At 37.5% G+C, this 21,854-nt stretch overlaps 1 protein-coding gene across 1 annotated transcript in view; it reads right to left on the reverse strand.

The window, feature by feature from the left end:
• Window positions 1–4,750: 4,750 nt before the first annotated feature.
• EDEM3 (ER degradation enhancing alpha-mannosidase like protein 3) overlaps window positions 4,751–21,854 on the reverse strand; it is a 66,428-nt gene continuing 49,324 nt past the window's right edge. Inside the window, exons 17-20 of the mRNA XM_037506296.2 lie at window positions 19,383–19,574; window positions 18,801–18,966; window positions 15,012–15,197; window positions 4,751–8,595 (exon numbers count right to left, since the gene is read on the reverse strand). Coding sequence (XP_037362193.1) covers window positions 8,168–8,595; window positions 15,012–15,197; window positions 18,801–18,966; window positions 19,383–19,574 — 972 coding nt within the window. The 3' untranslated portion in view covers window positions 4,751–8,167. The remainder of the gene's footprint in view (window positions 8,596–15,011; window positions 15,198–18,800; window positions 18,967–19,382; window positions 19,575–21,854) is intronic.

The following is a 21,854-nucleotide window of genomic DNA, read 5'->3' on the forward strand; positions in this document are numbered from 1 at the left end:
GGAAAACTGAAATAAACAATGCAACAGAAGGATCACATACTATGATCAAAGGAATTTATTTTTTTAATAAATGTATTTATTTATATTTATTTTACATTATTGTTCATTTTTAAACGTTTGCTGCCCCCCCTCCCCCGCTGCCTCAGGTGTAGTCCCCATAGAATTTCCTTACCAATTCACCTGTGCACCATCACCATAGTCCCCTGTGCTCCTCCATCCCTCCCTTCCATCCCTCTCCTTCCTTCTCCCCTGCAGGATGTCTCTGGTTAATAATTGTCTGTTTATTTTTGTGTTGGTTTTGTGTATTTTGTAGTTATTATTTTACCCCCTGCTGTCTTATTTGGTTTCCCTATATTCCTGCTCTAAGTGAAACCATCCGATATTTTTCTTTTTCCTTCTAAATTTTTTCATTGAGCATAATTCCTTCTAGCTCTATCCATGTTGCTGCAAATGGCATTAGTTTATCTTTTTTTGATTGCTGAATAGTATTCCTTTGTGTATATATACCATATCTTCTTGATCCAGTCATCTATTTCTGGGCATTTGTGTTGTTTCCAAGTCTTACCATTATAAACAGTGCTGAAATAAATGTAGGGGTACAAGTATTCTTTTAGGTCAATGTTTTTGAGTCCTTTGGGTAAATCCATAGGAGTGGAATTGCTGGATCATATGGTAGCTCCATTTTTAGCAGACTGAGGAACCTCCAGACAGCTTTCCATAGTGGTTGGACCAGTTTGCACTCCCACCAGCGATGTAGGAGAGTTCCTTTTTCACCACATTCTCACCAACATTTGTTGTTGCTAGTTTTTTTGATATGTGCCATTCTCACTGTTGTAAGGTGGTATCTCAATGTGGTTTTGATTTGCATTTCCCTGATTATGAGGGATGTTGGACATTTTTTCATAGCAATTGGAATCTATTCCAGGGACACAAAGATGGTTCAACATTCAAAAATTGATCGGCATAATTCAACATATTAATGAAAGTATAAAAATAGTATTATATCAGTAGATTCTGAGAAAGTACTTGGTAAAAATTCAACATCCATTTGAATGGAAACTTTCAAAAAAACTGGGGATAGATGTAACATACCTCAAATAAAAGTAATCCATATATGACAAATCCATAGCTAACATCATTCTCAGTGGTGAAAAACTGAATGTTTTTCCTCTAAGATCAGTTCCAAGACAAGGATGTCCACTTCACCACTGTTATTCAACACAGTATTAGTAGAACATGTAGGCAAGAAGATAAAAGCAATCCAAAATGGGAGAAAGTAAAGCTATCATTATGACATGACATAATACATAGAGAAAACCCTCAAGTCTTCACTAGAACACTAATTGAAACAAAGCGGCAGGTTAGAAAATCAGCATATAAAAAATCAGCTGCCTTCCTGTATGCAAATGATGAGTTAGAAGGGGAAGAAATTGAGAAAATAATCCCATTTCTAATTGCTTTGGAATGAAATTAAAATAGCTGAGTAAATTTAGCAAAGTAGGTGAGAGACATAAAAAAGAAAAACTTTGACAGGCAGCAGTCTTTCTTCCCACCTGTGACTACGCAGGTGCATCCTTTCACCAACTCTCTCCCTCCGCAGGGCAGCAGACTTCCTGCCTGTCTGTGACCTGTACCCTGCCGGGGCTTCTCTTCACTGACCTCCCTCAGTGGAGGCAGCTCTTCTCAAGGCCACCTGCCTGCAACCATGCAGGCCTCTCAGCAAATCTGTCCTTTTCCGGGCAGCTTTCTACCTGCTTGTGTCTATGTAAGTGTCTTTTACTCTTCTGTCCCTTTTGCTAATAAATCTGTTCTTTAATTTTTTTAAAGATTTATTTTTATTTATACAAGAGCTGGGGTACAGGCCAGAGTCACGGGAGGGTGAGAGGATTCACCAGAGACAGAGTGGGGAGCAGAACAGGCAGACTGACCAAAATACACTGCTGAGGGGAGAGGCGGGTGAGACAGGAGAGGTCTGCCTCACCATGTGGGATTCTCCCTGGCTGGCCAGGAATCGAACCCACGCTGCGAGGCTGTGGACAGCTTCACAGTGCTGCACTCAACCCGCCGCACCACCAGGGAGGCCCTAAATCTGTTCCTTAAATATAACTACCATCTCTGTCTCGTGGAGAAAACTCGCTTGGGAAACTTGCCACGTGCTGCTGAAAGGGGAGCTCTGGTGAAACCTTTCTCATAGTGAACCCAAGGACCCTGCACTCCAAACCCACACTCCCAAAAACCACAGCAGCACAGGGGGTTAAGTCTCAGCACTATGAAGCTATGGGCATTCACTGCAGCACAAGTTTGATCCCCAGCCAGGGAGATAACCCACATGGCACAGCAGACCTCTCCTACACTGCTGTTCCCCTCAGCAGTGTATTTCAGTAGATTCACCTGTTCTGTTCTCTATTTTCTCTGGTGAATCCTTTCACACACACCCCCACCCCACACCTCTGGCCTACACCCCAGCTCTTGTACCCATAAATAAAATAAATCTTAAAAAAATAATTAAAAAAAAAACCTGTGACATTATTAAAATAGAAGCTAGAAAGAAATGGAAGGGTATTTCCTGCTCATGGGTTACAAGAAATAACATGAAAATGGCCATCTTACCAATATACAGATTCAATACAATCCTTATCAAAGTCTCAATGAAATTCTTCAAAGAAATAGAACATTACTGAAATTCATAAAACTACAAAAGACCCTGAACAGAAAAAGCAATCCTGACAAAAAGGAGGAAAGCTGGTGGTTAACACACTCCCAGACTTCAAACTATACAACAAAGCTGTAGTAATAAAAACTGTTTGGCACTGGAACAAAAGCAGACACATAGAACAATGGAATAGAATTAAGGGTCCAGAAATAAACCCATGAAAAGTTTCTACACAGCCAAAGAAAGCCACAACAAAAAGACACCTTACTGAATGGCAGAAAATTTTCACACACCAGCATCCAACAAGGGACTGGTATCTAATATCTACAAAGAACTCACTTAACAAAGTTAAGAAAACAACCAAATCAAAAAATGGACACAAGCGCTAAATAGGCATTTCTCCAAATACATACAGATGGCTAACAGATATATGAAAAAATGCTCATTTCACTTATGGTTGGGGAAATGCAAATCATAAATAAGGACACTTGTGAAAATGGTCCCTATCAAAAGGGCCAGAAAAAACAAGTGTTATCAAAGATGTGGAGGAAAAGGAGCCCCTCCACTGTCAGTGGGAATACAGAGGTGTCTAGCCCCTGTTTGGAAGTGTGAGATTTCACAAATTAAAAATGGATCTAACATCACCTAGCAATTCCACTCCTAGGTATCTGCACAAAGAATACAAAACACTAATTTGAAGGGAAATACTCATCCTAGGTTCACAGTAGCACTACTTACAATAGTCAAGCTATAATGCATCTTAAGTGCCCCCAAATAAATGTGTGGATCAGGAAGATGTGGTATATATACAAAGATACTACTCAGCTGTTTAAAAAGATAAACCCTTGGGCTTTGCTGGTGGTGCGGGGGAAGGGGGGGGCGGTGTGTGTGTTAAGACACAACCTATGAAGCCATCTGCAGCCTCTACAGTATGAGTTCAATCCCTGGCCAGGAAGCTGCCCATATGGCGCAGCAGACCTCTCCTGACTCGCCCACTGCTCCCCTCAGCAGTGTACTTTGGTCAATCTGCCTGTTCTGTTCCCCACTCTGTTTCTGGTGGGTCCTCTTGCTCCACCCCACCCCCGCACCTCTGGCCTGTGCCCCAGCTCTTATTTGCATAAATAAATCTTTTTTTTAAAAAAAGAATAACTCTTGCCATTTCCAACAACATGGATGGGACTAGAGGGGATTATACCAAACGAAGTCAGGAGAAAGACAAATACTGGATGGTGTCACTTACATGTGGAATATAGAGAAACCAAAGGGTCAGAAAAAAGCCAAACTAAGAACCCTAGAAAGCTGACTGTAGAAGTGAGGCTACCAGAGGGAAGGGGAGGAGTGAGAACAAAGTGGGCTGGGAACAGAATGGACTATGGGGTGGACTATGGACATTGGATAGTAAGTGTGGTGTGGTAATGAGACCAGAAGGGGGAGTTGTAAAACACAATGTGGTAAACCAATGTTACCCCAATTAAAAAAAACACATTACTCTAAGCCAATTCTGAGGCTCCTTGGTACTACTTGAGTTGGAACTGTTCAATGTATGTTTGTGTATTTATACCCTAAGATGTCCCCAAATTCACTTTTTTGTGTGTGTGTGTGGGACCCTCGCCTGGCCGGGGAATGAACCAGCGCTGCAGAGGCTGCGGGCAGCCTCGCAGCCCAGCGCTCAACCCCTGCGCCACCAGGGGAGGGCCTCCTTGTTTTTTTAAGATTTATTTTATTTATTTATGCATACAAGAACCGGGGTGTAGGCCAGGGGTGCAGGGGGTGAGAGGATTCATCAGAGACAGAGTGCGGAGCAGAACAGGCATATTTACTGAAATACACTGCTGAGGGGAGCAGCAGGTGAGACAGAAGGTCTGCTGCACCATGTGGGTCACCTCTATGGCCATGGATCAGTCTCATGCTGCAGTGGCTGCTGATAGCTCCACAGTACTGAGACTTAAGCCCTGTACAACCAGCAAGGCCCATACTCCCTTAGTTTAGAATGAAATTAAAGGGAAGCTAGAGTGATAAAAAAAAATTTCAAGATATGTATCAAAGTATTAAGGTACACATGATGCTAAAAAAATTCAAATGAAGACTAGACCAGAATATTTACATATTTTATTAAATCTTTACAATCAGTAATTGTAATCAAATACACAATTATATACAAGGATTATATACATTTGCCCACACTTTTACATCACAGTACATAGTTTCCCTTAGAAATATTGCATACATTTATCACCAAACAATAAAATCCAACAACAGTAGTGTTACAGCACCTGTTAGTACAGACATCTTTTTCATAAATTACATCATAAGAAAATATACGGCTGTAAATTGGGCTTTTAAAAATGTCTTTTATAAAATCTGAACATACAATATTTCATTCACAGAATGTTTTTTTTCTATGTTCTGACTGAAGCCTTGTGCATAAAACGACCAGATGGAATATTTACTAAATTCCCACTCCCCCCTAAAATTATAAGCACTATTTGAATTACTTATGCTGAGCTTTGTTTATGATGAATTTGGCATGGGGTCTGGTTAGAGAACAAATGCTGGTTTTACTATCAAAAGGGCTGTGATAATTTAAATAAAAAAAAAATTCTCAACCGTAATTAGACAAGTTAAAATCAGAGAGTGCAAATTTTTCATTTTACTCTAACACTGTGAAGAAAAAAGAAAAAGTATAATGCCAAAAAATTTGTTCTGAAACAATTATATTCTTGTTGGAAGTCAATAGGTTGGGGGAAAAAAAAAAAAAAACCCTCTCCAAGAAAATATCCCATCCCAAACATGTGTAGTAAATTACAATTCCTTCTTAAAACTTTATGGGAAAAGTATTGTAAATTAGGGTATGTGGTTTCAATGGACTTTGATAAGCAGAAAAAAACTATAGCTATTTTTAGTAGGTAAACAATTTTTTTAAACTTGAAAATACCTGAATTAAATACTTGTTCTGATATCTAACTTTTAACTTTCGATAAAATCCTTACTTGATTCCAGGTTTGTAAACATTGTATAAATCCTTTGTCAAACAATTTTATGGCTGTGGTGATCACTTCAACTCTATTTCTATGCAGGCAACATTTAACTGAGGTAGACCAGATGTTTCTAAAATTCAGGGTCTCACAGAATCCCCTGAATCATTAGGAAGTAAATAAAATGTCTATAAAAGTATTTTAAAACAAAATATGGGAAAAAAAAACCCTAATGCCGTTAAAATTTTTTTAATGAACTGAAAAACAACTTCATGGCAGTATATTGAATAAGAATGCAGTTAATTACAAGTCAGAGTTTTGAAGCTGAACATTCCACCTTCTTTTGTTAACTGGAGAAAAATCAAGTATAATTCCTTCTGGGTGTTAAGTAGAGTTCGTTAATTTTTTTTCTTTTTTTTTTAAGATTCACTTCTCTAAACAAGTGAACGATTTACTGCTAGACCTCAATGAATGGCAACAACTCCCCCTAATGGTCAAAGACAGGGAGAGTGGCAGTAAGCTGGCTTTTCCTTGTATGCTACAAGATCTCTTTGCCAGAAAAAAAAAATTGTTGTTTTGATAACTTAGAAAAGTTAGATACAGACAACAATGGCTGTGAGCTACAAATACAAAATCAAATCAATGTATATAAGGCTTCTGTAATCAAAGTCTTAAAGGAACACCTGCTCCTTTTCTCCATGCCCCAGTCCTATAAATCAAGGCAAGTCAAGTAATTAAGCTTCAGCTATTTTGGCAGCTTTGTAATTAAGATGAACAAAGCACTATGTCTATCCTTCCATATACTGTATTATTATAATTCTATCTTCTTACACCAAATTTCACATGCAGAGAGAATAAAAATATCTATTTTTGTGTCAGGTTTAATTAAGGGCCAATAAAGATCTTGTTTACTAACCTTTCCCTCCCCCCTCCCAAAATGAATTATCTATTAGGCTTATTACTCACTGATTCAATTAAGTTTAGCTGGAATTTTTGAAAGCAGCTATTTATCCCCTTATACAAAAGAATATGTTTACCTGGGATCTAAGACATACTGTACATGAATATACATAACTACAACACAGCAATGCTGTTCTTTTAATAATTCCATATACAGTTTAAATTCATCAGTACCTCAAAACTGTGTTTTAGGAGGTTTTTATATAATGTGATGGTAAAGAGAAAGGAAATTAAGTCTCACAAATATTCCTTTAGAACTGATTCAGTTAAGTTTAAAAAATAAATAAAATCAGTACAGAGGCATAATTTCAACTACAGGGCTGTGTACAGATATCAACAAAGTTTTTCAAACTTTTTTGTGGCACCATCAGACAGCCACATAAAAAGGGAAAATTTTCATCATTAAGTTATATGGCTATTTATTAGTTGTTACTGTGTAAATTCTTTACCTGGGTTACCACCGACTAAATTTCAGGTCCATATGAGAGTTTGTGTTTTTTTTTTTCCAAGCAAACCTAAAAAACCATGATTCAACAAAAAATGTGGCAGACTCTTCAGGTGCAATTTTAAAAATCATATTTTCAAAGGAGGAAAAAAATAGTAGTCATCCAGGATTGTTAGATCACCACCACAGTTTTATCATAGCTCTTAAGATAGAAAAATGGAACAAAATGTATTCAGCTATTCGTGGTACAGGCCTTGTGGCTCAAACTGCACACTAAACATGGGATGGAGTAAGGCTGATGGCTAGAGATAATCACCTCTAAGAGAAAAGAACTGGAAAAAATTTATAATTTACCCTACAAGGATACAACGTTAAGTTCCATTTCAGAGTAGTCACAGCTTCCCTAAGGAAGGGCCAATGGGAAGTTTGTATTGCAACATTAGTTTCTTTGTCTCATTTCTGAAAAGTATTCAGTGACCAATTTCCACAATAAATTATATGACCTTTTTACCTGATTCCAATGATTAGTCTTTAGGCAGAGAACTCACTGAGAAAGTACAATGACTTCACCTTTGGTTTAAGTGAAAAGGACACTGGTAAGAGGGTCAAGTCATCATGATCATTTGTTACACCATGAAGCAAGATGAGCAAAGACTGTTTCCACCATGAATGCATTTGCTTCATAACACTTGTCACTTCAAGTACTTCTGTGAAGGCAGCATCACCAGAATGCCCCCACATGAAAACCCAGCTTCCTTTAATTAGAACGCTATACAAATTCCTCTTCCTCACCTCAGTAATCACTGAATTTGTTTCTCATCTATCCAGAGACTGCACAAATTTGGTTCCTAGGAATGCCCAGTTTAATCTTTTCCTGGTCTGAGGTGCTGCAGGGTGGTGCAATGCTGTCATTTGAGGGGGGAATTGTGACCTTCCATTTTGGATAGGACAGTTTTAAATAATGTTAATTCTAATGCAGCAAGTTCTGGATCTCTGATTACTATCCCAGTCAGAACGTGGTTACTCCTCACCATACTTAAAGCCTCCCATTAGAGAGCCTGCTTAGCATTAGGGTGTCTATTAACCACAGTTTACCTTTCTTTTTAAATACCTACCAGCAGATTCTCTAGTAAGTCATAGTTCATCCTTATCCATCATTTCAAAAGCTTCTATATCTTCATTCCAGTCCGCTAATATGGAGTCTATAGGCTGGACTTTTTTACCCCAGCTAACATTAGGATTGGAATCCTCCTCGGTATCCGATTGTTCTTGAAGTTGGTTATCTAAATCTGTACATTCACCATCAAGATCTGTAGTCTCAGGGTTTTCTGTGGGATTAGAATTCTGTTCGGAAGGAAGACCACTTGCAGCATTGTCTGTTTCTGTTGGGGATGATGATTCTGGATGAGAGTTTAGGGAACTTTCCTCAGGAGACTCCTGATCAGCTTGATCAACCAAATCAACCAAATCAACCTCCTGAGAACTTGGGGTAATCTGTTCAGCACTCTGATTCTGGGAATCATTTTCAGAGGCTGATTGTTCTTCACTTTCCAATTCAGGATCTGTATAGAGAAACACACAAACTTCATTCCTCTTTCCCCAACAAAAAAGTGTACTATCACATTTTAAATGTATACTGGTTTTTGCAAGAGTTAGAGAATCAAGTTAGTGCAAAACAGTAAACATTGACAAAGAGGAATAAAAGTCTGCTTTATAATAAAGCAATAAAGTACAGAAAAATCTGCATTTTTCTGTACATTCACTTTGCAAAATGTGGCAGTATTAGATAATAAATACTCCTCTAAACTGAAAAGGATGACTCGAATAACTGAGATGACTGCCTTGAATGGGTATTAGTATATGCCAAAAAATACACTAGACAATAAAACTATTAAAATGCACAGAAATTTGCATTATATATATATATCTAAAATTGATTAAATATCTTAATTCAGGAAAGCCTGCACATTAGAACATACTAAATACATTTTAATCAACACATGCCAGTGGCTGTATTTTAAGGTAATGTTCTTTTGAAAAGTGAAATTCTTCCTTAGAACACAAAGATGGAGATAATTCAAAATTTTGTATGACTCAAGGATATGCATGTGATTAAATGTTTTCATAAAGGTATTTACTATTTTTACAAGACTTCTATTTCATTATTATAGGTCTATGAATTGCAAGATATGCAGTCATTCTAAAATCCACTAGAAAGTTGAAGAATAGGTTAAATTTCTTATAATGAATATATATGAAACCACCAGAAGCATCTGACTTAGATTCCTACAAGAGAGTGCTTAAACAGCACCAATGCCCATATGCTGGTTCTCCTGGACCTCTGCCTCCATGAGAGTTCAGTTAGCAAATCTCTGCAAGCCTGCTATGTGGTGAGCCCTGGGCATGGTGCTTGGAATAAAACAAGGTCAGCTGACAGTCTCACTGGGGAAAACAACATTTACCAACAACCACAGAAAATAAGTGGGAAACCCTAGCTGTGATGCATTATGGTGTTAGGAAAGCTTACCCACGTTAGGAAGGATGAAGGAGATTTGAGGGTTTCCTTCAGAAACTGACATTTGAACTGAGATTTAAAAGATAAGTATTGAGTCTCCACACATCCTCTCTTCTGAGTTGTGGAAAAGGTACGTCTTAATTTTATAATTAGGGAAACTATGGTGGTCCCCAGGAAGAGAAAGAAGAAACTGGCCGCTTAGAGCTCATTTACATTGGGCTACCCCAAGTAAAAGGGAGAACAAAAGGAAAAGTCTTCAAGCTGCTTTTAGACTGCATTAATCTAGAATGCTATTAATCAATTATTCAAATTATTCTTATTAATCTAGAATTTAGAAGCATAGAAAAAGGTAGAGGGGTTGTTTCATCTAGTAATAAAGATTCTATTTTTGGTAAAAAATCACCCTAAGGTTACTTATTATATATTATTATTTTGGAAACTTAACCAGTGCAACAGGGTAAGAAAACAAAGTATAAATATGGGAAAAGGAAAGCTGAAACTACCCATATTTGCAGATTGTGTTATGCATTTAAATTCAAAGCAACTCTTTTTTTTTTTCTCTATTTATTTACTTATACAAGAACTGGGGTACAGGCCAGAGGCACGGGAGGGTGACAGAATTCACCAGAGACAAAGCGGGAGCAGAACAGGCAGATGGACCGAAGACACTGCTGAGGGGAGCAGCAGGTGAGACAGAAGAGGTCTGCCACACCATGTGGGAATCTCCCTGGCTAGCCGGGAATCGAACCGGTGCTGCAGAGGCTGCGGACAGCTTCACAGCGCTGCGCTCAACCTGCTGCACCACCGGGGAGGCCCTCAAGGCACTGTTTTTTTTTTTAAAATATATTTTTTATTGAACTACTGTTATTTTACATCCTTGTTCATTTTTTTCCCACAATAAAGAATATCTCCCCTCTCAAAGCAACTCTTTAATTTTTAAAAATACTAATAGAAGAATTTGATAAGGAGACTAAAAATAAGAGAAACAGGCAACTACCAATAAATAATTTCTTCTGTCATAGCAATAACTAGCAAGAAATAAAATTAAGTATCCTTTTGATAATATAAATAAAAGCTACAAAACACAGAATTTATTATGAATTTGTTATAAAATGAACAAGACTCATATTTCTTAAAACCATAAAATCTTAACAAGTTCTAATTAAATTTATAGGAAAGTGAGTATTCCTGGATGGAAAGTCCTAAATATTTAACAAAACTTTTCCTATTTCTATTTAAAGTAGGTACAGCATTTCTATTTGTTTTGTTTTCCTTTGGGACCAAATCCAGTTATTTTGAAGTTAGCAGCAGAAGAATGTATACTGAGAATTGTCTTGTCAGATTTAAAATTTATTCAAAAGAGCAAAGTTCATTATTGGCACAGAAACAAATAGATGAATGAAACAGAAAAGAGACACATCCAAATATGTAAAAATATTTGATATATGTATAAAAGAGAAGAAGCAACTAAGTAAAAATGGCAGTTGGAGAAGTAAAAAAAGGAAGAAAGGAATTAGTGCCTGCCACACTATGACAAATCTTTATTCTAAGGTGCTTATTATCACCATTATAAGTATTACAGTCCCAAGAGCACAATTACATCATTAAATTCAGGAGCGGTGTATCAGAAACACAGGAACCAAAATAAGAAAAAATTTCAAGATATAAGGAAAAGAAAATTAAGTTCCAGTAATAAAATAAAAGGAGATGGGAACCTCGGTAAAAACTAAGATTGGATGTTCTATAATCATTCATTCACATCCAGCATTTACTAAAAGCAGAGATGGGGAGGTAAACAAGTATCACGGAATATAAGTATCACAGAACTATGTTGAAAGAAACCCTTCAATTTTGCCTATGAGAGGAGAAAAAGAGCATTTCACCAAGAAGGTGGCACTTAAACTGCTTATTTAGGAAGTATGAAAGTTCTCAGAGGAAAAGGATCATGGAAAAAGAGTTTGGTAAGGCATTTCCAGAAAGGAAAGAAATGCACAATTGCAAAAATGAATGAGAAACAAACACACCATGGTTGGAGAAGAGAGGGTAGGTAAGCATCAGTTGTGGTAAAAGGAACATTTTAGATACTCCTTGCCAGGCAAAGAAGCCATCTGCATTTGTAATACATTTTCTTCCTCAGAATTAAATCTTTCCTATAGCAATCTAAGTTCTACAGTTCAACTTTGGGAATAGATTCATACTATCAAGTTCAGTGTTAGGGAAAATACTATTACCAGACCATAATCTTTTTTTTTTTTTTTTAAAAGATTTATTTATTTATTTATACAAGCACTGGGTACAGTCAGAAGCACAGGAGGGTGAGAGAATTCACCAGAGACAGAGCAGGGAGCAGAGCAGGCAGAAGGACCGAAATGCACTGCTGAGGGGAGCAGCGGGCGGCAGGAGAGGTCTGCGCGCCATGCGGGACCCTCCTCCGGTGGCTGGGGAGCAGCTGGGGATCAAACCGGCGCTGCAGAGGCTGCGGGCAACTTAGCAACCCAGCCCTCAACTGCTGCACCACCGGGGAGGCCCACCAGACCATAATCTTGAGCAGATCAAACCATGGGTACTTTTCTTTCCCGTATTTTCTCCATCTTCCTCTTTACCAGAAAGACACAATTATAGGAGTGGCCTTAATACACTGGCCAACAGGACGTAATGCTCTATATATCTACACTGAAAACAGCAAGCATGACAATCTATTGAAACCTTAAAATGCTGTTGTTTTTCCCTGAGAAATACTATTTAGAAAAGAAAAATGATTCTAAATTGTAAACTGCTTCAATTTGGGTTTAAAGGTAACAACACAGTGCTTTTTGTTTGTGACACAGGCTGGATTAGTATTAAGTATACAAACACTTAAAATTTTAGAAAGATGAGACAGAATAGAGACATGACATTAAAACTTCTAATCAATAACAGACTGTGGAGAATATAACTTTCAGAAATATGACTGGTTTATCTCTGCTTGATAAACTACTAATGGTTTACTTCTGAAGAAGATAGTGTAATAAAATATCTGAACATTTTTGCTAATAGATAGGGCTATTTCCATTATTTAGAAATTAATGGCTGGGACTTAACAGAGCAAGGTTGAAGTGGAACTGGGGGCTTATTTGGAGGAATTATTTTCTGTATTAATATTTTGGAAGAATAAATAAAAACTGACTTTATAAGAGAAAAAAGTTATTTGTGGGATGAGATATTTAGATTAGAAAGGATAACGTGAAGGAAATTTTATTGTTCAGGTTTTAAGGATGCCACTATTTGTTATACTTCTATAATTCTGCCTTGCTAGTACAACATGGACCCACACACAGCTGAGAGACAAAAAGGGGGTGCCTTACTGGCTGCGTTCAGTTTTTCTCAAAGTGCAGTTGAGCGCTGTTACCTAAGAGCCTGTTTAAGATTTCAGATTCTGAAATCTGCCTTGAGAGTCTGATTCAATATTCCAGAGTTGTAAAATATACTTTTAACAGGTGTTATCAACTTAATCCTGCAGAAGAGAAACACTGGCTCATACAGGAATGGCACAGGACATATAAAGAAGTTAATAACTGCCACAGATACTAACTTCTCGGGATAATTTCCCAAGTGAATAAAGTAATTGATTTACTGAAACTACCATTAACTTTTATCCTTTGGATAAATAACAATAATTATATTGTAATTTGGTGCTGATTAATTTAATATAGTTGTATAGTTCTTGAAAGAGCTATACAAAAAGGGGGGTGGGATTTAAGATTTTTTGTCAAAAGGATCACCACATAACAGAATCACTATTCAATAAATTTATAGACTACGAAAACCTTTTTAAAAATATAATTTGAGGGCCTCTCCTGGTGGCGCAGTGGTTGAGTGCTGGGCTGCAAAGCTGCCTGCAGCCTCTGCAGTGCCGGTTCAATCCCCGGCCACCGGCGAGGGTCCCACATGGCGCGCAGACCTTTCCTGCCGTGCTCGCTGCTCCCCTCAGCAGTGTACTTCGGTCCTTCTGCCTGTTCTGCTCCCCGCTCTGGCTCTGGTGAATTCTCTCACCCTCCCACGCTTCTGACTATACCCAGTGCTTGTATAAATAAATAAATAAATAAATAAATAAATAAATAAATAAATAAATAAATAAATAAATCTTTTTAAAAAAAAAATATAATTTGAACAAAACCCTTTTACTGCAAGGGACTACTGTGCAAAGCACTGCATTTACTCTGTAAAATTTATCTTTACTTATATTCTTTCTCTGGTATGGGAAGCAATGTTTTACCATAACCTCATAGTCCTAACCCCATGCACCCCAATACACATACAACTTTTAAAAACAAGTCAGTATTTTATACATTTTACAAGGTTTTCAAATAAAAAGTGACTGAAAGTAACACATTCTAAAAAAAATCTTTGTTAGAGTGACTCTTACATCAACATAGACTAGTGAATTCACCTGTTAAGTGGGATATTTTCATAGGATTTGTTACCTAGGATCAGTAAAGAATAGTTATATTACAGGACAGCTGACTAGACCTGAAAATAATCTAACTACATTAATGTTTAAATCAGAGTTTATTACGGTATCCACTGACACAAAATTTTTATATATATACATATATATGCATGTGTGTACATGTGTGTATGTATGTATATATACACACATACATATAATTTAAAGTTTATTAATGCAAGATACTTACTACTATTAATAATGTAGCTTGGAATCATTTTACCTTTTAATATTGCTGCTGAAATTCCAATGGTAGCACAAAATAGGGGGGAAAAAGCAAAGGCGTTAAAGAGTCATATGGAATAATAATTTGCCTATGTCTGATGTGTCTATATGCACACATATAGGAAAGAAGATAATAGTTAAGAAAAAGGGCTCGTAAAAAATCAGGTACATAGGAGAATTTAAGATTAGAAAATCTTTGTACTGTTTCCATCTATATATCCTTACATACACACAACCTATTCATTCACTCCACTGCTCTTAAATAGTTGACATGAAAAGATCTCAAAGGAGAAAAAAGCAATATAAGAAGAAAAGACCAAACACAGATTGGGCTAGCATGAGGTGACTGCTACTTTTGCTTTTTCCTGTTCCACTTGCAAGTTCTACTGACTTGAATCAATTTCCTACACCTGTCAAACATCCTAGGGAACTCAACAACCCTGTATAAAGTATACAACTTTACCCGTTTAGGTGGGATGGGAGGAGAACAGCTATCTCTACAGGTCTCCAGTGAGGAAGAAAGACTGCTACCATGAGCAGGAGCACAATCTACCTGATGTAAAAATATCCTAGTTCAGCAAACAAAGCAAAATAAGTGTTCCACAACACTTAATTCCAAAAGAATGTATTTTGAAACCATCTTTTTAAACTTTACCAGCAGATCAGAAATCATTTTTTGTAACTAACTTCTGTGATCAAACTAGTAAAATCAATGCCAAGCTACACGAAAAACAAATGTTTTTTACCCTTACCTCGATCTTTTGCTTTATCAGAAAGGAGCACTTCTACCTCTTCATACTCTCGGATGGCATCTAGTATGATACTTCCTTCTTTACTGAATAAGAAGAGCATGGGAATCTTGATGTCATCTGTGTCCTTCCCATCACCTGCCATCTGGAACAGAGGAGCAGTGTCACTGCTGCTCCCCTCATTGTCATCTAGCCAAAAAAAATAAAAATAAAAATACAGAAAACATAAAAACAATTGTCCATTAAAAAGGCATCCACAAGTCTGTTTTCATCTGTTGGCAGCATTAATTTTATGCATCAAGAATAATAAAAGCAAATATACTTTTTGGATCCACTAATTCTGGAAATTTATCCTGAGGAAAAAATATAAAAGAAACAAACTGATCTATATCTCCAAACAAGTTTACTATTTATAATTGTGAACAAGTAAATTGTAACAAATTACTTGATGGAACAGGGAAAAACAGAGTATTACATAAAAATAAGGAAACACAAAATTCTCTAATCACTAAAAATTTCATATGCTTATGAAGAAGGCTTTACAAATGGAAATGTCAGCTATGGATTATAGTGAGAACTATATATAACATTTCAGTATTATTGAAGATTTTCTCTTTTATTATTTCAACAAACTACATACTGACCGTTCTTTTTCACATATAAAAAGATGATTATGGCTATAGGGAGTTTTCCTAAGTTGAATGAAACATGTTATTTTATACTGGTCAAATAATAGTAGTAGGAATGATAAATACCATTCATACTAACTCCTACTCTCACAGGCCAGTCTCTCTGCAGAAGCTGCCTAATCATTCTCAAAGAGCTTGATCTGATAGTAGCAAATATAAGAGCCACCCCTCAGCAATAACAGATTAGGCAAAGGATGCTACCTGACCCTTGCTCTCCCTGGGGGGACTAGGAATTGGCACAGAGACTGTTTTGGATAGCAGTGGGGAATGGGCCAGTTAAGTGACACAGACTCAAATGAGGTTGCAATTTTAGAACAACCATTTTGGAACTGATGGTGCAAAGAGGGAACAGACTGTTGAGAACCTAGAGAATGGAAGAGTAAACAGATGTAGTAAAAAGTATAGGAGGACCTAGAAACAGACAAAGATGGATAACGCTAGCTATCATGATTCCTAATGCGTTTTAGTTCCTACTTATACTTCCTTAGAGCACATAGTTCTATTTCTTCCTTTTGTGTTCAATGAAAATAATCCATTTCCATCTAGCAAACAAAATCCCCTTCTTAAAACAGCTTAATGAGTTATCAGCTCTCACAGCTGAATGAATTCTCAAACAATCTGTACCTCTAATACTTGCAATAAAAACAACTAAGTTCTAACTTGCCATTTATATATAATTAAAACCAACAAAAAACAAACATAATGCTTTACCAGAAACAAAATAACTTAGAAGTTACAACACAAGACAGTTCCCCTCTAAAAACTAAATTTTCTAAAAATAAGGGGTATAGCCTTTTATATCCCCCATTGAGTCCAGCAAATTATGTAACTGACAATACTAAAGAAAATATCTAAATTGACATGCCTAGTGTAGTATATACCGTAAGAATTACACTTCACCAAAAACGAGAAAATATAAAATACTTCTCAAGCTCCAGATTTTTTTAAATATGTTATCTTTATATTTTTAAGGTCATACTAGGAAATGTCCAAAATAATAGTGACGGTAAGCTACTAAATTATTTAATAAAAATATCTCTGAGGAGGCTTAAGTCATGCAGCAGCAAACTTTTTCTGTAATTGTAAAAAGAGTGAATATTTTAGGCTTTGCAGTTCTCTATTGCAACTACTCAACTCCATCACTGTCACTCGAAGGCAGTCACAGACGATAAGTAAACAAATTGGCATGGCTATATCCCAAAATAATTTTTATTTACAGGGCCTCCCCAGTGGCGCAACAGTTGAGCACTGGGTTGCCAAGCTGCCCGCAGGCTCTGCAGAGCTGGCTCTATCCCTGGCCACCGGGTGAGAGTCCCACATGGTGCGCAGACCTCTCCTGCCGTCCGCTGCTCCCCTCAGCAGTGTACTTCATCAGTCTACCTGCTCTGCTCTCCACTCTGACTCTGGTGAATTCTCTCACCCTCCTGCGCTTCTGACTGTATCCAGTGCTTGTATAAATAAATAAATCTTTAAAAAAAAAATAATTTTTATTTACGTAAACAGGAAGTGAGCTGGATTTGGCCTGCAGAATATAGTTTGCCAATCACTGACTTAAGTGTGTCAACAGAATTTCTCCTAAAACTTACTTAACAATGAAAGTTACACCTTCATTAAATCAATACTAGAGGGTCCATATGGGATAGGTAAAAGAATAATAGTTTTTCACTGAAATATATCCTGATATCTTTTTTTTATTTAAAGATTTATTTTTATTTATTTATACAAGCACTGGGTACAGTCAGAAGCGCGGGAGGGTGAGAGAATTCACCAGAGCCAGAGCGGGAGCAGAGCAGGCAGAAGGACCGAGGTACACTGCTGAGGGGAGCAGCGGGCGGCAGGAGAGGTCTGCGCGCCATGTGGGACCCTCCTTAGGTGGCCGGGGAGCAGCCGGGGAGCAGCCGGGGAATCAAACTGGCTGCTGCAGAGGCTGCGGGCAGCTTTGCAACCCAGCGCTCAACCGCTGCACCACCGGGGAGGCCACTGATATCTTATTTTTAAGGTACTGTTTTTATTTATCCTGTACAAATGGAAATGTATCTCAATTAGGAAAAAAAATCCAAAATGTCTTCTCCCATGAGAGAAATTATACAGAAAAACTTCACAATTAGAGTGTGACCTCAGGTCTTCCATTCTTCCTGAATTTAGACTCCTGTTTACTTAAAAGCACAGAAAAATTTATATTTCCCCTGATAGTCATGACTCATTTATCAGGATATAAGTGATTTTCTATGCTAATTTAAAAAATCAAAACCCACTGGCTGAAATACATGAATAAATGATTTGAAGTCGGCAATTTGTAAATTTAGGGGTTTAAAGACATGAGGGGATAAAAAGTTTGTTAACGACTAGATACTGCTGTTTTCACTGGAGCTCAAAAAATATTCTACAAAGGGCCTCCCCTGGTGGCGCAGCGGTTGAGCGCTGGGCTGCGAAGCTGCCCACAACCTCTGCAACGTTGGTTCGATCCCAGGCCACCGGCGAGGGTCCCACATGGCGCGCAGACCTCTCCTACAGCGCCCGCTGCTCAGCAGTGTATTTTGGTCCATCTGCCTGTTCTGTTCCCTGCTCTGGGTTTGATAAATTCTCTCACCCTCCCGCACTTCTGACTGTACCCAGTGCTTGTATAAATAAATAAATAAATCTTTTAAAAAAAAACAACTCTACAAAATAAACAGATAAACTAAACCTGGGCCAAGGTCACACAGTGATTTGGGGGCAGAGAAAGAAATTGCATGCCACGTGTCTGACTCCAAAGCCTCACCTCTGTGGAAAAAAAGACTATTTTCAGTGGCTTGCCTAGGAGGTGGGAGGGTGTAACTTTTGGATCTCTTGTGCACATTTCTTGTCCAGGGTATATAGGTGTTTTTATCACTCAGCTCTACCCCACTTTTCACACCTGACTGCACATAACTTTTTATATATAGATGTACATATCTGAACATGAGATACACAGAAATGATTAAGAGTCATAAGATTAGCTATCCATTATGCTGTCTAGTGAAGTAAAAAAAGTATGACAAGCTCTTTGATGAAATTTTGGAAAACAGAAGATCCTAAAGATTATCTCCTCCTAGTCAACGTGGTGATACAGAGGATTACCTACCAATAACAATGCCACCAATGGCTCCAGCATTCTGGATGTTTCTTGCCTTTTCTGCAAACATGCACTGTCCTCTTTGTATCAAAGCAATTTTCCCCATGACCGCCTCAGGGTTAGTAAGCTCTGAACAACCATTGTATGGTTTACTGCTTGCAACAAATCCTCTTGTCTGTTAGGAAAAAAGTAGCTTAAATATGCTTTTATTTTTCTCACATCATTATCTCGTTAATAAAATTTAATATCTAGAGTTTACATAGACCCCATTTTTTTTTCCTAATAACATATCCAACATATGGTAAGCATACATTATAGCACCCAATCAGTTGTGTTTTGCAAAAAAAACCAAAGTTTATATGAAAAGATATTTTTACTGTGCTTTGCAGTTTATAAAGTATTTTTACATTATTACTAATCTTTATAAGACGAGGCAAAATAATACAGATAATACTTTCCATTTTACATATCAAGATCAGGTTACATAATTTTCTCAGACACTACTCAATTAGAAAAGAGACTAAGAAATCAGACGATACTTAAACTATATTTTAAATTCAATTTCAACAAAAATATTATAAGTATACACACCTCTTTGTGTTTTGACAGATCCAGCCCAAATTGAGCTGGTCCAGCAGTCAATACTACCCTGCCAAAAAATGGGTGGGAAACAATCTGTACAGCTCGTGGAGGCAGCTGCTGTTCTTTTTGTTGCTGACTTGACAATTCAATCATCTCCTGCATGAACCTCAACCCATCTTCAGCATCAATTGAACTAGCAGCCTAGGAAAGAAACAGATTAACTTTAGTTTACTCTCTTTCCCTGGAAAATTCAACTCTTTTAATTTCTTAGATACTACTGCACTATAGTCTTTTGCTCTAAATTTCTCCTTTCCAGGGGATTATGCTAAGTGAAATATATCAGAAGGAGAAAGACAAATATGAGATGATTTTACTCATAGGTGGAATACAGAAAAAAAAAAAAAAAAAGACGACAAAAAAAGGAGCTGACAAAACTAAAAAACAAGTAACAAAAGCAACCCCCCTAGCAATATGACCACAGAATTGAGGCTACTAGAGAGAGAGGGAGGAGGATAGGAGTGGGATCAAAGAGGGGGAAGGGACCCCAAGGCTTAAAGGACTAGGGGTGCTTTAATTGTGGGAGTGGTGTGATAACATACACCTAAAGAGATATGAACTTAGTCCGCTAAAACATACACCATGTTGTAAATGAACATCACCTCAACAAAAAAAAATAAAGTTCCAAGAGCCAAACCTGCCTAAAAAATTAATTCAAATATTTTCTCATAGACCATAATTTGTCAAGCATACCCAAGAAATCCTGCTATGCTAGACAGTCTTTAAAATAAATCTCCAGGGCCTCCCCGGTGGCGCAGCGGTTGAACGCTGGGTTGCAAAGCTGCCCGCAGCCTCTGCAGAGCCGGTTCGATCCCCGGCTGCTCCTCAGCCACCGGAGGAGGGTCCTGCAGGGCGCGCAGACCTCTCCTCTGCTGCCCACTGCTCCCCTCAGCAGTGTACTTCGGTCCTTCTGCCTGCTCTGCTCCCGGCTCTGGCTCTGGTGAATTCTCTCACCCTCCCGCACTTCTGACTGTACCTAGTGCTTGCATAAATAATCTTTAAAAAAAATTAAAAAAAATAAAATAAAATAAAGTAAATCTCCACACCTCCAACCAAAAATTCTCATTTCATGTTCAGGTTCCTGACAAATATTTGTAAGCCTTATCTGTCCTTAAAAATATTAGCTCAAAAAACTGTATTTTTCTGAAAATAACTTATCTATAATTTTTTATCAATGTTTCCTTCATTGTTCTATAACCTCTTTTGACACAAATGAAGAACAGGACTTTATCAATGCTCAAATGCTCACTTTGCTTACTTTCCCCACAATTTCCCCATTTAAGAAATAAACTTCAAACCTGACCTATATTTTACCTCACTGAAATTATGCTTGAAAACAGTAGGAAAAAAGAAGAATTCCTAAGACTCTACAGGAAAAGTCAACAATATTTGATAGGAAGTTAAAAGATAGAGAAGAGAGAGGAGTTGGGAGACAAATTCAATCTTCTTCTGAGGCATCTAGCTTTGATGACTTAGAAAACGCCAATGGGTTTCTGCTATGGAGAACAAAAAGCATAAGAAATGAATCAAAGCAGGGGCGGGAGGAGAGAATTAACTCAGGTTTTAACAGACTGAGATGCAAAAATGTACGACAGGTAGATGAAAGCTGGGTTCTAGAGTGAAGTTAGGAGACAGGGTAATATACACATATCTAGGAAATCACAAACATGAGAGCTGAGCACTTGTAGCAACATGTGAGACTGCTGAAGGAGAGCCGAATGAGAACAAGAGTGTGATCCAGATTCTTCAGTAGTTCCAACATGGGTGGTTGTGCAGGAAAGCTACAGAAGAATTGACAAAACAAGAACAAAGAAGAGATTATGATGCTGAAATGCCCAAGAAAGGGATATGTTTTTAAAATGGTCAACAGAGAAAGTTTATTCACATGAGGATAAAGAGACCACTGGGGGCAATTATGTCATTGGTGGCATAATGTGAAGGCAGTGTCATTAGAGGTGTCTTTCCCACTACTGGGAAGTGAGGGCAAGTTAAAGGTAAGGGAGCAGGCAGAATACCTGCAAGGAAGGAAGGATGTGGCAAGAATATAAACAAGATAGAAGGTGAGGCTGAATATAAACAAGTGAAGGGGAGGTTGTGAGAAGGCTGAGTTGAGATTAAGGGATATCTGAATATGGTTCTAGGTTAAAATTTTTTAGCACACTATGTAGTGCTCTCAGAATTAATATGCTAATGAGGTGAATAATTATTCACCTATTATGAAAATTTTTGAAAGCAAATTATCAATAAAATTTTCTGAAAAAGCTACTTATCTTTCCTAAACATAGGCAAATAAATGCAAATTTTGATTTTTCTATTTTTTTCAGGTATTAACCACTACATCTTTTAAAGATTTATTTATTCAAGTGACAATGAATTATAGCATTATCTCAGTTTCAAGTGTGCATCATGATAAATCAATACTTG

The sequence above is a fragment of the Talpa occidentalis genome, unplaced genomic scaffold (assembly GCF_014898055.3).
Source record: "Talpa occidentalis isolate TD23 unplaced genomic scaffold, MPIMG_talOcc4v2.1 talOcc4.12, whole genome shotgun sequence".
NCBI lineage: Eukaryota > Metazoa > Chordata > Mammalia > Eulipotyphla > Talpidae > Talpa > Talpa occidentalis.